The sequence below is a fragment of the Ananas comosus genome, linkage group 4, assembly GCF_001540865.1.
Source record: "Ananas comosus cultivar F153 linkage group 4, ASM154086v1, whole genome shotgun sequence".
Lineage (NCBI taxonomy): Eukaryota > Viridiplantae > Streptophyta > Magnoliopsida > Poales > Bromeliaceae > Ananas > Ananas comosus.
In genome coordinates this window covers 14,112,496-14,127,704 of record NC_033624.1, presented here as the reverse complement: position 1 = coordinate 14,127,704, position 15,209 = coordinate 14,112,496, and the positions used below count along the sequence as shown (strand labels likewise).

The 15,209-nt window shown below is 35.8% G+C and overlaps 2 protein-coding genes across 4 annotated transcripts; one reads left to right on the top strand and one right to left on the bottom strand.

The window, feature by feature from the left end:
- On the bottom strand, window positions 1,096-3,037 carry LOC109709269 (probable 2-oxoglutarate-dependent dioxygenase At5g05600). Its single transcript, XM_020231420.1, has 3 exons — window positions 2,854-3,037; window positions 2,404-2,746; window positions 1,096-1,422 (listed from the first exon to the last, which is right to left on the bottom strand). The coding sequence occupies exons 1-3, from the start codon at window positions 3,024-3,026 to the stop codon at window positions 1,174-1,176; spliced, it is 765 nt and encodes a 254-aa protein (XP_020087009.1). The 5' UTR covers window positions 3,027-3,037; the 3' UTR covers window positions 1,096-1,173.
- LOC109709419 (trihelix transcription factor GT-3b-like) lies at window positions 6,800-10,316 on the top strand. Of its 3 annotated transcripts, none has more exons than XM_020231662.1 (5): window positions 6,800-7,180; window positions 7,477-7,944; window positions 8,031-8,070; window positions 9,290-9,336; window positions 9,973-10,316. In XM_020231662.1, exons 1-2 carry the CDS (start codon window positions 6,857-6,859, stop codon window positions 7,942-7,944), a joined length of 792 nt encoding a protein of 263 aa, XP_020087251.1. In that variant the 5' UTR covers window positions 6,800-6,856; the 3' UTR covers window positions 8,031-8,070; window positions 9,290-9,336; window positions 9,973-10,316. The 3 variants fall into 3 exon arrangements, with proteins under 3 accessions (XP_020087251.1, XP_020087250.1, XP_020087248.1); XM_020231661.1 differs by having other exon boundaries at window positions 7,474-7,944; XM_020231659.1 differs by having other exon boundaries at window positions 6,801-7,180; window positions 7,456-7,944.

Sequence of the window (15,209 nt, the reverse complement as noted above, 5' to 3'; positions counted from 1 at the left end):
TGTTGGAGAAACGATCGATAGAAAAGCCAGCTGATTTCATGCTATGTTTCCTTATTTTCCTTTCATGTGTTCAGTTTGCAAGGAAAGCTTGTAGGCCCCGCCAGACCAAGGAAGAAGTTGGCTTGTTTCCTGTTTGGCTCGACTTTTGAACTGCTGCTCTTCTGCTTGTAAAAGCAGTAGCCACTAATTTGCTTTTCTGCCGCAGAAGCTGAGATGTGTTTCTAACTGCAATAGCGGAAGCGATAAATTTGAGATTTTTAGGAGATTTTGATGTTGCTGAGGAACAGTGTTAGTCTTTCTTCGGACAACTCTACTCAAACAATCCTCCAGGGGAAACTCTGATGAGAGAAAATGGGCCCTGTATCCTTTTTAGCCAATTTTGTACATGCGTTCCTCTCTTGTATCTTTTCCATCTTGTGCAAAATTTTGCCCCACCAGGCTCGGCATGTACAGTTAGGTTTTTGACTGACTACTGATACAGTGCAAATACAAGTAAGCTCAATTTGCCGTGACATTTTGGTTCTCAAACTGTAATTTGTAATAATTTTTTTTTTTTTTTTGATTAAACAGGAATTTACCCTATTTGAAAAGGAGCTACAAGGGGAGGAAGGCATGAACCTTGCACTGCATAACGCAATGGTTCAGTGCAACGGTAATCAAAGAAAGGAAGTAAAACAAGAATTGCTACAAGTGTAAAAACTCAACGAAATCTCTTAGCTCTTCTAAAGAGACAACCAGAGCTTAACTGAGTTAGCAATAATGCTTCCCAAATCTCCGAGCGAAGATTGTTCGGAGGTAAAGATTCTGGAATTCCTCTCTTTCCATAACTCCCAGCACACTGCAACAAAAACAAAATCAAACGAAGCTTTTGATTGTGTCGCTAACGAGTCCCTGCAGCGAGACCATTTAATGGCAACCTCCCCATCAATTGTTTCTAGCAAGTCAGCAACGGTTTGGTGGCGGTTAGTTAAACTTAACTAGAAATGTGAATCAACTAAAATTCGAAGTTGGGTTTTGGGTATCAATTACTAAGTCTTTTGTCACTTGCTCTAGTAACATCGAATAAAAAATTATTAACAATAAGAATTAGAGAGCCAAAGTGTCGCCGGCAATTTAGCCCCCCCCCAAAAAAAAAAAAAAGAAAAAAAGAAAAAAAGAAAAAAAAGAGTGTGGTCATCTCTCGCCCTTGAGTGATTCCACCTGAGATTTGCCGCGCGGGCCCTTCTTCCTGATGTACAGCCGATACTCATCAAACGTCATTGGCTGATAGAGCGCCGGCCTATCGGGTGTCACCAGCTCAGGCAACGGTCCCAACGCGAGGTCGCTTTTCGGGTTGCAGAAGAACGCGATTGACAGTCGCTCGGCATCCGCGTTCACAATCACACGGTGCTCCACGCTCCTGTACACCGCATTGCTCACCACCTAATTAATACACCAAAAACATCATCATCATCATCATCATACGTATTAATTATAATACAGCTGGCTTTTTTATTCTATTTTTCTCTTTGGAGTGTAATTAGTGTTTCTAATACTCCTTATCTGGGCCCCAAAATGATGATATCGTATCTTGGTAATATTTTTTTTTTACCACGTATAGATAGTTTATCTATACATTAGCTATCTTTTTTTTCAAATCAACTGGTTATTTCGAAATAGTTATTACTTATACACGTCGAAATAGAATGCATGCTGAAGTGACTTGATTGATTTTTTAGAATGGTATAAAAAGTGCGGCATGTTTTGTTTCCTATTACTTAAATAACTCTTTCGAAATAACCAGTTGATTTATAACTGGTGATGTGTATCACGTGTAGTGGTCCAGTGGGTTGTCCAGGGTGGGCTCGAACCACTCATTCATTTGGCCCTACCACTCGCACTAAGCGATAAAATTGCAAATTTAGCACGTGCGTTTGAATTTTGTGCTAGTCACCAGAAATATCATGTTCCATCTCAATTAGACAGATACATTCCTGAGAACGACTAGCCGTTTTCAGAACAAATTAAAAATAAATGATAACATTAATTTATTTATATATATATATATATAGGGAGAGAGTTTAGCTTTTTAACTTTTGAAAACATCAAATCATTGGTATTTACATCTTCAGATACAAAATTTGTACGATTAGAATAATAATACGATTCTTTAAAATTGAATAGGCGGTTAGCAAAATTGTATAATCAAAAAGTTTGAAATTAATCAAAAAGATAGAACTAATAGATACCAAATACTTCGTTTATTTTATTTAAAAATAAATTTATCTGGAAATATGAATCGAATAGGATTCAAACTTGAGTCTCGGATACCAATCATCAAGCGACTTGCTCTAAGGGACGGCCGGTGAACACTAATAATTAAGTACTGGTGATCAGACAATAGTATATAAATAGAACACTCACCTGAATCTGATCGCCGATGTTGACAATGAACGCGTCGGGCGCGGGCTCGACGGTGACCCAATTATCGTCCTTCCGAACCTGGAGCCCTTTAATGCGGTCGTCGGGGAGGAGCACTGTCAAGCCGCCGGGGTCGGAGTGCGACGAGAGCCCCAGCGCGAGCTCCGGCTGCGGGCATTTTGGATAGAAGTTCACTCTCATGCAAACTCCAACCCCGTCGTCGTCCCCGCCGCCTCCGAATGCGGCCTGCAACCGCCCGCCGTCGAGCCCAAGCCCCCTCGACAAAACTCTCATCAATCTTTCGCACAGCTTTATTAGTTCCCGGCCGTACTCGTCCACCGTCTCCCTATAGTCCACACAGAACATAAACGTACATCTGAATATATAAATATTAAAAATACCGTTCTTTTTGTGCGGAGGAACTTAAGTTTACGATGTGTGTTGAAAGAGTACCGTAAGCAGGGAGGGAGCGATGGCCATTTCTCATGACTCATGAGGCGGCGGGGGCGGAGGTGGAGGAAGTAGTAGTCACCCCAGTCGAGAATCGCGCCCTTCTCGACGCCGAGGCGGCTGCCGTACCCCTCGTACGTCGCGGGGGAGTTGGCGTACCGCTGCTTCTCCGGCATCGGCAGGTGGAAGAACCNCCTCCCGCGCCCGCCGCATCAGCGCCGGGCTCACCCCGTGGTTCACCGCCTGGAAGAACCCCCACTCCTCGCACGCCGACGCCACATCCGCCGCAATCATGCGTTCGTCGTCCGCGAGGTCGATCACGGGGATCGCGAGCTGGCTTCCAGCGTCGGCAGCATGCGAGGGCCGGTCGGAGGGGGGCTTGACGTATCTTTCGGGGATCGTTTTCGCACCGCTGTCGGCGATGGATTGCACTCGGACGACGGGCTCCGGCCAGTCCCGTAGGCAGTCCATATATCACACATGCGAACCAATTATCAACTCCAAAACATGTTTGATCAAAAAAAAAAAAAAAAAAAAAAAAAAATCACTCTATCAAAAGAGGAGTTTTTGGGCGAGATGATTTTAAGTGAGGCTCAGGAGTGTGTAATTAAAAAGGAGGATAAAAAGGAAATCAATAGGAGAGATGGATGAGCATGTCGTGTGCGATGGTGGTGGAGCTGGGCATGAAAACGACGTAGAAATAAGGAAACGTGACAATTTTTTTTTTTATTTTTATAAAGTTCTAGAAGCGGTAGTTCGTTAGTCTCGCGCGTGCGTGGAATTTCTCGAATTCAACCTCACTCGCCAAATTTGATTTTCAGACACACGTACGACCACTACTATAAGATGTTAAAAATGTTAGTTGTATGGAATTCTATCATATGATATTTGTATAATAATTATTATTATTATACATATTAAGTTCTTAGATTTAATTGTTCCATCTTTTTGACATTGTAACGAGTCCGATAATTGCATGGTCTTATTGGATAGAAATAGGAATGTTGCGCTCTAGATTCAATAATATATTTTGTATTATTCAGTAATTTGCTGACACGTATTATTATTTGCTGACATGCTGATAGATTGCGAACGTCTGTCCACATCAACAAGAGAAATAACCTACGCCACTTCCTTTAGATTCATTTCCAATGCAATATTATCTCATTCATTTCCATCTCTAAGATCTTCTAATATTTCATTTTTGTATGTATTTGATGATGGAGGGATTTTGTTATTCATAATATCCGAGTGGGCCCATTAATTGGTCTTCTCCATCAGTGGCCTAAATTTTGTTTTTTAGGTAATAACAACTTTAATTTATTAGAGCAATAATTGCTGCTGTAATTTAGTATGCGTAAGTTGCAGATGTTAATTCATCGACCAGATTCAGTAAATCTCTCTGTTAGTAGTAATATCAGCTCTATTAATATTTACTCGGTTCATCACCTAGTCAATGTTGGAACACGTGGAAAAAGGTATTAATTCCTCTCCATATAATTAATGAGAATACATGGCTAATTAAAAGGAAAGGCATATTTGATGTGCTTGTAAAATTCTAAGCAAGCGAACCTGATCTGTAATTAAACACAAATGGAGCAGATAATAACTCTTCAATTTGTCCGTATTACAATTTCATGGCATATATTATGCATTTCAAATTAATATATATATATATATATATATATTATTATATATATATATATATATAATATTATAAATATATATATATATATATATAGGCCATGGCTACTATACTATTATGAGTATGGAGCCTCTGTACTCATAAGTTGTTTTCAATGATGGAGCTTCCGAATCGACGATCCACTCCGTAAATATGATCTAGAGTATTTGAAACTTTTAGAAAATAAATTTCGTAAATTTTCGAAATCATAATAAAGTCCATCAAGTGGGCATAAAAATGAATTGGTCAAAATCGAACGACGTCCTAAAAAAGGATGATTAGATCCTTCAATTCAAGATCGGAGTTATTGATCTTTATCTATGTAGTGAATAGAATTTTCTATCAAAAATTCAACAAATTCCGATTCTTTTACACCGTTAAACTAGCAAGTATTCCATACCGGCCGTTAAAAATTGTCAAATTTGTGACCTCTTGATCGTATGGTAAATGATGTCGAAAATTTATAAAATTTGATTTCTAGAAGTTTTAAATGCTGTAAATAACGTTTAACGGTGTGGATCGTCGATTCGGAAGCTCTATCATTGAAAACAACTTATGAGTACGAGGGCGATCGTACTCATAATAGTATAGTAGCCGGACCCTATATATATATATACAGAAGCATATATATATATATATGTGGGCTGGAGCTACTATACTCATATAAGTATAGAGCTCTTTGTACTCATAAGTTTTCGACCGTTCAGATGAAAAAAAATGCGGTTAGGATGAAAGTGGTTACGGTTAGGTTAATAGTGGGCCCCCTAGGGTTCAGTGGGTGGTTGGTTGAATAGTATAATTTAACAGGTGAAAATGATTAAAGGGTATATCTAACGGCTTAAAACTTATGAGTACAATAGATTCTATACTCATAAAAGTATAGTAGCCGGACTCTATATATGTGTGTGTGCATAAATAGATAATTTTGTAAAAATCTCCTTTCAATAAAAAAAAGCAAGAAGTGGACACATATGTGCAAACATGCAATGTCCCTTTCTAGATCGTGAATGAAAACTAAAGATGATAGAAGACATGATTACGATTCGCAGTAATTGCACCGACATACTCAACCTGCCTATCATCTCATGATATGTCAGTTTTCGCACTGAAACAACGAAATTGAAACTAACTATCTGAACGGCCGAGTCAAAATACTTATAATGCAAGCTACCGACGCCAGTACAGTGGTTCTTATACGGCGGATATCGCACTAACTATTTGATGTGTAACGAAACCGTGGGAATGCGATATCGTACTCGAATCCGACATGCGGATCTATTTGGGTGTGCTAGTTGTCTTGTTGGTAGATTTTAAGTGGCCCTCATTTGGATCTTTCCTGTTCAAAGAAGCACCTGGTGTGGTCTGTGGTGATAAGTGGAGGCACAAAGTGGGGATCCAATACATATATATTCATTATTATTTACTCAAATGGATAGTCCATTCTGAGTGGAATACATACGGGTGGATTTAGATTTATGCACACAACGGCTAATGATTGCTATTTAGCACTAAAAATGCGTCGCTGGGAAAATGGGAAGAGATTGAGTCAAAATTAGCTGATGGTAGAGTCGCGAAAACACTTGTTTATGCTACTGAATTTTATTAGCTGAACGAGTAGAGTTTAGAAAACACGTGCATGTTTGCCTCATGAAATAATATGCTACTTTTACTAATCCAACGGACGGACCACGGGCCGTATGAAGGTAGGCCCAAGTGCTCCGGGGACGTAAATCCACAATACATGGGCCTTAGAACGGCCCAGTTAATTTCATAGGGCCGTGATGGGCTCAAAACTTTAATTTATAAGAGCTGCTCCGGATATTAATTTCCGCCGAATATATATATTAGATTAATTTGCAAAAAAATAATACAAATCAAAATAATCAAAATTTAGAAGAATCCTCAGATTAGACTTCGAGGAATAGCCCAGCCCATAAAGTTCGGGATCGGTCCGTGCGCGAAATGGGCTAAATCAACCCATGAACCACGGCCTAATAGGCCTTTGAAAATCGATCCACGTGGATCCAGCATCAGTGGGCAGTGGGCCCCACATGTGTGTTGGATGCTAATCAATGAGGACATATCCTTAGATACGCCGTCGTCAGCGTGACGTCACGCCGACGCATACGCACTTACTTCTACTGTTGCATCTCATCCCAATGGGAAAGCAAATCCCGTTTCCGCGTTGACACTCTTCACCCCTCTCTCTCTCTCTCTCTCTCTCTCTCTCTCTCTCCTACGCCAACACCCCTTTCCCTTACACCTCCCCTTCACACCTCTCGCTCTCTCTCTCTTTCTCTCTCTCTCTCTCTCTCTCTAGCCATGGAACAGTATTTCAATGACAACCCTTATTTGAACATCAACCCAGCACCGCCGCCGCCGCTGTCGCCGCCGCCGCTGCTACTACCGCAAGTCGGCGACGATGGCCGCGACAAAGACCGAGAGCGGTTGCCGCTGCCCCAGTGGATCCACGCAGAGACCGCGGAGTTCCTCGCCATCCGGTCGGAGCTCGACTGCCGCTTCATGGCCACCAAGCGCAACAAGCCCCTCTGGGAAGAGATGTCGAACAGGCTCCGGTGCAAGGGCTTCTTTCGCACGGCGGAGCAGTGCAAGTCCAAGTGGAAGAACCTCGTCACGCGGTTTAAGGTAACCCCTCGTCTCTCATTTACAAAGATCGATCTGACAAGAAAACAGCTCAGAAAGTGAACGCACGAAATATGATCAATTGTAGGAATTAATGAAGTAAATTATCCGTGAGACCATGACCGACTCGCTCTACTTTCATGTTACCTAAAATATAGATTGATCTGATAGAAAATGGTCGGTACTTACGTAATTAAACTCGACCAGCATGTATACTACTATAATTAGTTTTTCTTTCTTTCTTTCGTTCTTTTTTTTCTTTTTTTTTGCCTGATTAGGGTTGTGAGGCGTTGCAGCAGGATGCCAATAAGCAGTTCCCTTTTCATGAAGAGATGAGAAGAATATTCTCCAAGAGGATGGAGAGAGTGCTGAGTAGTGATACTAACAAGGAGGGAAATGAGGAGGAAGAGGAAGAGGAGGAGAAGATGGATGAGAGGAGTAAGAGGAAGGGAGGAGTAGTGAAGAAGAAGAAGAAGAGGAAGGAGCTTGAGGAAGAGGTGGCGGTCGCCCTAAAGGAGTTTGTGAGGCGGCAGGCGGAGAGAGAGGCTTGGTGGGTAGAGGCGGCGGAGGCGAGGGAGGCGGAGAGAAGGGTAAAGGAGGAGGAGTGGAGGAGCGCAATGGCGGCTTTGAGCGAGGAGAGAGTGGCGATGGAGAGGAGGTGGAGAGAGAGGGAGGAGGAGCGGCGGTCGCGTGAGGAGGTCCGGGCCGAGAGGCGGCATGCCCTCATCATGTCCCTCCTCAACAAGCTTGCCAATGAAGAGGCATAGGTTTGTACGAGAGGTAGCTGGTCTAGTTAAACAGCCGCTTTTAATTTTTCTCTAAAAACTTAAACTGTTGTTGTTATATTCAACAGATCTTGCGATAATGTAGATCCTGGAAGGAGAATAGAAAAGGTTTGTTAATACAAAACAAAACCTTGTCCGGCCTTTTGATTTACTACCCTTGATTCCTTGCTCCATGATATGTTTCCACTTTAATTTGCATTTCTGCTTTTAGTTCTTTTGGTAAGGCTTCTTTACTTAGTGAGGGATTCTTAATTTTTATCGTAAAACTTTTGCGTATCTATCTTATAGCCTTTAAATATCTTTGCGGATCATGCTTTGCTTGCTTTCAAAATGAAGAATATTTGATGCCATGAAAGAGATCACTAGAGAGTACTGCACATGATAATGCTCTTTGACACAGCATGTGTCTCTCACAGTGTTTCTTGATTGAGAAGCAAAGAAAATTAAGCTACACAGAAATATATGGGCATTACAAGTATACATGTATATACACAAGATAAATACCAACGGGAAATTTAAATGTATCTATCTATATAACTAGTAACAAAATAAGAAGCAAAAGAAAGATTCTGATTAAGATGAAATATACCTCTGCAGAAAGGGACAAAAAGAATACTAGGTTTATATGGTCAATCCAGTTGCTGCATATTAATTCAAAGCTCAATTAGCTAGCTAGTATGCCATGTATACATCTTTAGATGATTAATTTAGATGATCAAACCAACTAGGTTAAGTAGCTATCACTTATCTGTATCATAATGTCACATCTCCTTGCTAAATGATTAGTATATCAAATAATCGATTAATCGTACGACTTCTGATCGATCATTTCTTGTCGAATGAGAGAAACTAATTTTGTAAACAGGAGATTAATGTCGCCAATCTCCTATATCTGGTGGACCCCCCAACTTACATGATTAAAGAACCTTTAGTTTCTTGTAGTAAGTTAAATATATTAATTTTGAAAAAGAAATTATTAAGGAAAAGAAGTTAAGTACGTAACCTGACATTATTTGATCAGTACTGGATATTATGCTTTTTCCTTTTTTGTTCACCTTTACTTCTTTTCTTCGTACCCCCTAGATGTTTTGTGAGCATCATTCTGAGAGTGAAAATTAACAATCTGCATATTAAGCCAACTTAATTGATATATGTTAACAACGATATCACCAAATTAAAGATGATTCGTGCTAAATAATTGTTCATTTGATGAATAATTCTACCTTTGTTAGTAAAAATACAGCATTGTACTAACAATTTAATGAAATTAAAAAATATCCTAATTAGGAACAATGTGATTGATTCTTGTACATGTTTATACCTGCAGGGATAAGGATCGTGAAGAGATGTACATTATCGACAACTTGCAACAATGTGAGCACTTAATTAGACCCAAGAAAAAAAAAAAAACTTATAATTGTAAGTTAGCAGTTAGTAAATTGCATATTAGCTAGATCACCATATGTCTTGCAATAGGGGAAAAAAAAGGAAAAAAAAAAAAGAGCACAAAGTTGCATGCATATGAGAATAAAACTTATCGAGCATAAAGTGTCATCCTATTATAATTTTTTCTTTCAGAATTTGCTTTTGCAGGGGACACAAACATTTTCTTGAGAATCAAACTGCAGTTTTATCTGAACTAATTAAGATCAATATCGAATTTTTCTTTTGAAATGATTCCATCTGATGATGGTTCACTACATGGTCTTGCATTAGATTGTTCCCCATATATATATATACATATATACATACCACTCATAAGAGTAGTGTTGGCTAGTAACATATATAACTACTTAGATCTCTCATTGTTAATTGATCACCTTTAGTTTATTCAACATACAAATTAAACTAGCATGCTCTATACAGGATAATTTTCATCAAATCGTCAAATTTAATCTAATTAATGTGGACATAAGTTGCCATTCTCCATTGCTATTGAACAACTTAGAAAATCTCACATGCATGCATGTGTCTAAAAGAGTGCTAACATGTTTTTTCTTCTTCTTCCAGAAGCAGGTTTAGGACTTTGCAAGAGAATTCATGTACTCCGCCATGCTTCAAAAGAAAGCCAAAAGGTCATTTCGTATAATTTATTAAAACACTATTCTTTACCGTTCAAGTTTCTGACGAATTTAATTAATATATTACGTAGTATCAGGGCAAGAGATTGTCCTAGTTAGAGTTGGTATCCTTTCCCCCTCACACCATGGATTTATGCGTGTGATTTGCTGGTTTTTTTCTTTGTTGTGATTTGAATTTGTTAAGCGCCAATTGCTCGTTTTGCTTCTTTTCAACCTATTGCATAAGGAATGGTTGAAAAAATTTGGACTCCCTTAATATGCAAGGCATTGAAATTCGGAGCAGTTGTTCTACTTTTGATGTTGTTCAACTTTCCTTGTTTGACTTGATTTTAACTTATTTAATTAATTAGTTGCTTACGGAGTAGTCAACTATTCTAGATGCATATAAAATGTTGTGGATACAACATTTTCTATTATGTTTTCATGCATGCATCATGTGTGATATGAAACAACACCGTCTTAGCTAGTCCTTAGAATAATTTAGATCAATCCTTTGTTTGTGAGTGATATATAGAATATTTTAGATTAATTCTTTTGTTTGCGAGTGATATAACATCAGCTTAACCAACTTATATAGTTATTAGTAATTATATGTAGCATGACTTATTTCTAGGAGAGTTTGTTTAACCTTCTTGTGCCTAACTGTGCTTAAGCCTTTTATGCATGAGTGGATCACATAACAAGGTTTGAGCTGCTACTGAAAAGTGAATTTCACGCTTTATCAAAGCTCTTTTGTTCTGGGTTGTCACTACCTTAAAAAGGAGAGAAAAAAATTTAAAAAAAATTGTATAATTCGACTATACATGACACGGAGTACAGATATGTACCTTCATTTCTAGTTACCCTAGGTCATATTTTGAAAAATATGACTAGAAAAGTTTAGGCAACTCATTAGTTAGATAAGGATATTAAGGTCCTGTTTGAATGTATGATTAGCTTATTTGGTATATTTTTTTTGGTTTGCTTAAGAAGTTTGTAGTATTAATTTGGTCGTTGAGTAGTGCATGTGACCTAGTTAATTAACGTCTCAAATCTAAAACAATAGACTAGTTTAGGCGATCCATAAGTTAGATAATTAAGGAGATTAAGATCCTGTTTGAATGTATGATTATCTTTTTTGATATATTCTTTTGTTTGCTTTAGGTGTTCGTAGTATTAATTTGGTCGTTGAGTAGTGCGACCTAATTAATTAATGTCTGAAATAGAATACAATAGAAAAGTTTAGGTGACCCATAAGTTAGATAAGGGTATTAAGGTCCCGTTGGAATGTATGAATATCTTATTTGGTATATGTTTTTGGTTTACTCAAGAAGTTTGAAAATATTAATTTGATCGTTGACTCGTGTGACCTAATTAATGTCTCAAATGGAATACCATCAGGTCATTTAAATTTGGTGTTCTTGACCATGTTTTATGCTTTCAAACTAAAAACTCTTGAACTTAACACAAGATTTAAAACATTAGAGAAATTGTATAGAGACCCTAAGAACTTCAGCTCATTTCTAAATAGGTATCTGAACTCTCAAATTTATTTGTACGATCGATAGAGTACTCCTGTCCTTAATAAAAGTTACTAATTACATTACTATTTTGATCGCATGTCGTGCACATATATATCTCGCAACGATTGCAAAAGGGAAAGAAATCTTTCTTTTCTTTCTACTGTGAAACTAAATTCGATTTTTGTTGCTCTTCTATATGTTAGAATAGAACCTTTTGTTTGTTCTTTTTGTATGTTTGGTTTGGAGCTTTACAGGATTATACGTAAGATGTGTAAATTGCAGCTTCAATTGAAGAGAGAGGCCAATTTAAACTAATAATTTGATAATATTTATAGAGGTTTAATTTAATTGTCAAAATTATAAGTTCGTATGATTGTATGTATACGAGCTAAAGTTTAGGAGGTAAATATTCGACTAGATGGCCCAGTAAAGCATGGAGTTTTTATGGGCTCATGGATTGGGCTCTTACAAGTGGTAGATGCTGTAAATTGGCTAGATTTTTACAAGTTCCTACACTATGGGTACAATAACATGTTCTAATTGGTTTCCATAGTTGATTTTCTTTAGAATTATTGAATTAACTTAAAGTTTTCAAACCAAATACTCTGATCGAATTAAATTTAACATGTAAAATGCTAAATTGTTGGATTAATTATGTAAGTACAAACTTTAGAAATATATGTATAGTGGGTTTGCTTTGTTCTATTTATATTATAATTAACATTTAATTAAGGACGTTTACTTTCGGTATTTAATGATACTTAAAAGTACTTCAAAATAGTCTAAAAAGCGTCGGCAAATAAAGAGTCACAATGTATATATAAAAAATTATTATGATTTAAGCGTCATAAAATTAAAAATAATTGTGAAGTTTGTTAATTATTTTTATAAATTAGTTAGATACAATATGCGATTGATATGATGATGTTGTTTGGAACCTCAGTATTTGCTGTATTGTAGAAACATTTTTCGACGCTTTTCCACGTCTTCTAAAAAACATCTTCTCCTCCTTCTTCTTTTTTCTTTTTTTTTTTTTCTTTGGTTTAATGGAGAGAGAACAATATCTAATCCGAACCATTCTTATATAACATTACGCATTTTGATTGAACCTGTGTCTTCTTAATCTTAGACAACATTTGGGTGAGAAGAGCAACATCAGGTCCGTACGTTCCAATCCCACGGCCCGCATGTCGCCACGTCAGCATGTTGCCTAATTCATATATTTTTAAATATTTCAAATTTGAGATATGTATTCTGATATCTACGTGGCACCTAATAGACTCAGATATATCTTAATTTTTAATTTTTAATTTTTAATTAGCTGAACCAACGATGCAAATTAGGATAATATGATGCAATTGGCTTGGTTTATTTATAAAAAATAAATTTTTTAAAAAAAAACTATATATTAAGCTGAAAAAAATATGAGCCAAAAAGTTTTTTCTTAAGATTAGAAAACGACCTACAATAATTGTATTAGAAAAATATAAGCTGAGAATGACTGAGCCAAACACCTTCTCATGCTTATCCTATGAGAATCTTATTGTGGAAAGTTAGAAAAAATTAATTATTTCCTTATACTATACAAATATTACTGTGGAAAGTTAGAAAAAATATTATAAATATTTAAAGAAACTTGAGAATATAGTTAAAGAGATTATGCATAAGGATTAAGTTTTTTTACATTTCAATTCTCACTATGTTATTAAAATAAAGAAATTAATGCTTATCAATTTTGAATATTAGATAAATCTTAGGGTGTGATAACAGCTTTATCTTAAAATTATAATAATTATTTAAACTAAATAAGTCTAATCTATATAACAAGGAAAGTAGCACAAAAGATAGGAAAAAAAAAAGCAATTATTTAGTAGATAGATAAGAAGTTTGATTAAATTTATGGAATGAAATATTCGGCCATCAAATATACATATTTTTTGGGATAAAATAAATAAATTATTTCGCAGGTGAGATATATTATTCTATCGAGCTATAGATGCTAGAATCTTTTAAGTAGCAAAAATCAATGTCAAATTTTTAATCATACTAGAAAATTTTTACATGCTTCTATGATGACATTTTTGCGAATTCTCACTGTGTAACAGGTATGAGCAGCAAAATTCACATGATCTTAATTAGTAATTATAGCATGATTAATTTGTACAAGAGTTAGTTGAACTTGCTTGTGCCTAACTATTTAAGCCTTTTATGCATGACCTGGTTCATAGGTAATATTCGGTTATCAAGGACTTTTTGTGAATATCTTTTCTTTTTCTTTTTCTTTTTCTTTTTTTTTTTTCAAAGATAGGTAGCACGCTACCCGCTTCGTTTATTTTATTTAAAAATAAACTTAGCTGAAAATGTGAATCAACTAGGATTCGAACTTGGGTCTCGAGTACCAACCACCAACTAGGATTCGAACTTGTGAATATCTTAGTAATACGAAATTCGTGATAAGGAGTGATTCTAATGCAAAATATAGAATTAAGCTTCTATATTTTAAAAGTATCAAGTCATTGCTACATGTAGGTTTTTCACTCTTGGATTAAGGGATTTGCTAATAGTATTATAGTGAGTGAGTAGTTGATTGAATAGTATAATCTAACTGGTGAAAAAATTACAAGCACTAAGTGCTTTGTGTTTTTTAAAGCGCCATAGTTAGATTAAATAAAATATAATCATATTTGACACGTTTTCATTTGGTCAGAATATACTAAAAAAAAAAAAAACTAAATAGCTAGGTGAGTTATTAATCAAATCTATCTATATATCTATATAATATAGATTGTAAATTATACAAATATTAAATGTAAATATTCATAATAAAAATGTACCCTTTTTATAAAATTTATTTTTCCGTTTTTTTGAGAAAGTTACTGGGCCTGAATCCTATAACTTCAGGAGACAAAACGGCCCAACTAAAAATTTGGCCGAAATTTTTTGCCATTTAAGATTAAAAAAGATAAGTAAATTATAGCACAGATTCATCAAAAGGGTAAAGAAGATTCTAAAATATTCTTATTACTAATGAATAATAATAATAATAAATCTAAAAATCGAATATCACAACGAAAATAATGTCTCTGAAGTATACATATACTTGTTTGGGTAGATAAGGAGCCATTTTTTCAAAAATAAAAGGTATTTGATATGACTAGTATAAAAATTATTCTAATCCTAACACAAGTAATAAATGACTTAATGTTTAGTATCCGAATTCTTTAAATATTATACTAGATTTAGAAATGTATGACTAATATTACTATTTCCACTAACACATTCTTTATAACTTCGCATATGTTGTGAAAAGAGAATCCACTATTTATTATGATCTGTTTGGTTCAACATAGAACCATGAAAAATAATTTTTTGTTAAAAAAATTTGACGGAAACACTTTTTGACGTTTTGTAGTGTTTAATTTGCTGAAAAAATAATTTTTTATTAATATTTGTTTAGTTAAAAAAAACTATACTTGTTTGGTTTGATGAAAAAATATGAACGGAAAAAAATTTTACACAGTTCAAGTTTTTGTTTTACGTTGAAAAACAACGAAAAATAAGAATTTAAAATTTTTTTTATTCGTAAAAATATATTTTTTCTAACAAAATAAGCGAAAAAATATATTTCATATTGAAAATAATTTTTCGGCTCGTTTTGCGTCTA

Bases quoted from the DNA above. Each gene is read 5' to 3' on its own strand.
- LOC109709269 (XM_020231420.1), bottom strand. From the start codon at position 3,026: ATGCCGGAGAAGCAGCGGTACGCCAACTCCCCCGCGACGTACGAGGGG. The intron at 2,747-2,853 runs GTACTCTTTCAA...TGTGGACTATAG, and splicing joins TCGCTCCCTCCCTGCTTACG to GGAGACGGTGGACGAGTACG. The intron at 1,423-2,403 runs GTGAGTGTTCTA...TGTATTAATTAG, and splicing joins ACATCGGCGATCAGATTCAG to GTGGTGAGCAATGCGGTGTA.
- LOC109709419 (XM_020231659.1), top strand. From the start codon at position 6,857: ATGGAACAGTATTTCAATGACAACCCTTATTTGAACATCAACCCAGCA. The intron at 7,181-7,455 runs GTAACCCCTCGT...TTGCCTGATTAG, and splicing joins ACCTCGTCACGCGGTTTAAG to GGTTGTGAGGCGTTGCAGCA.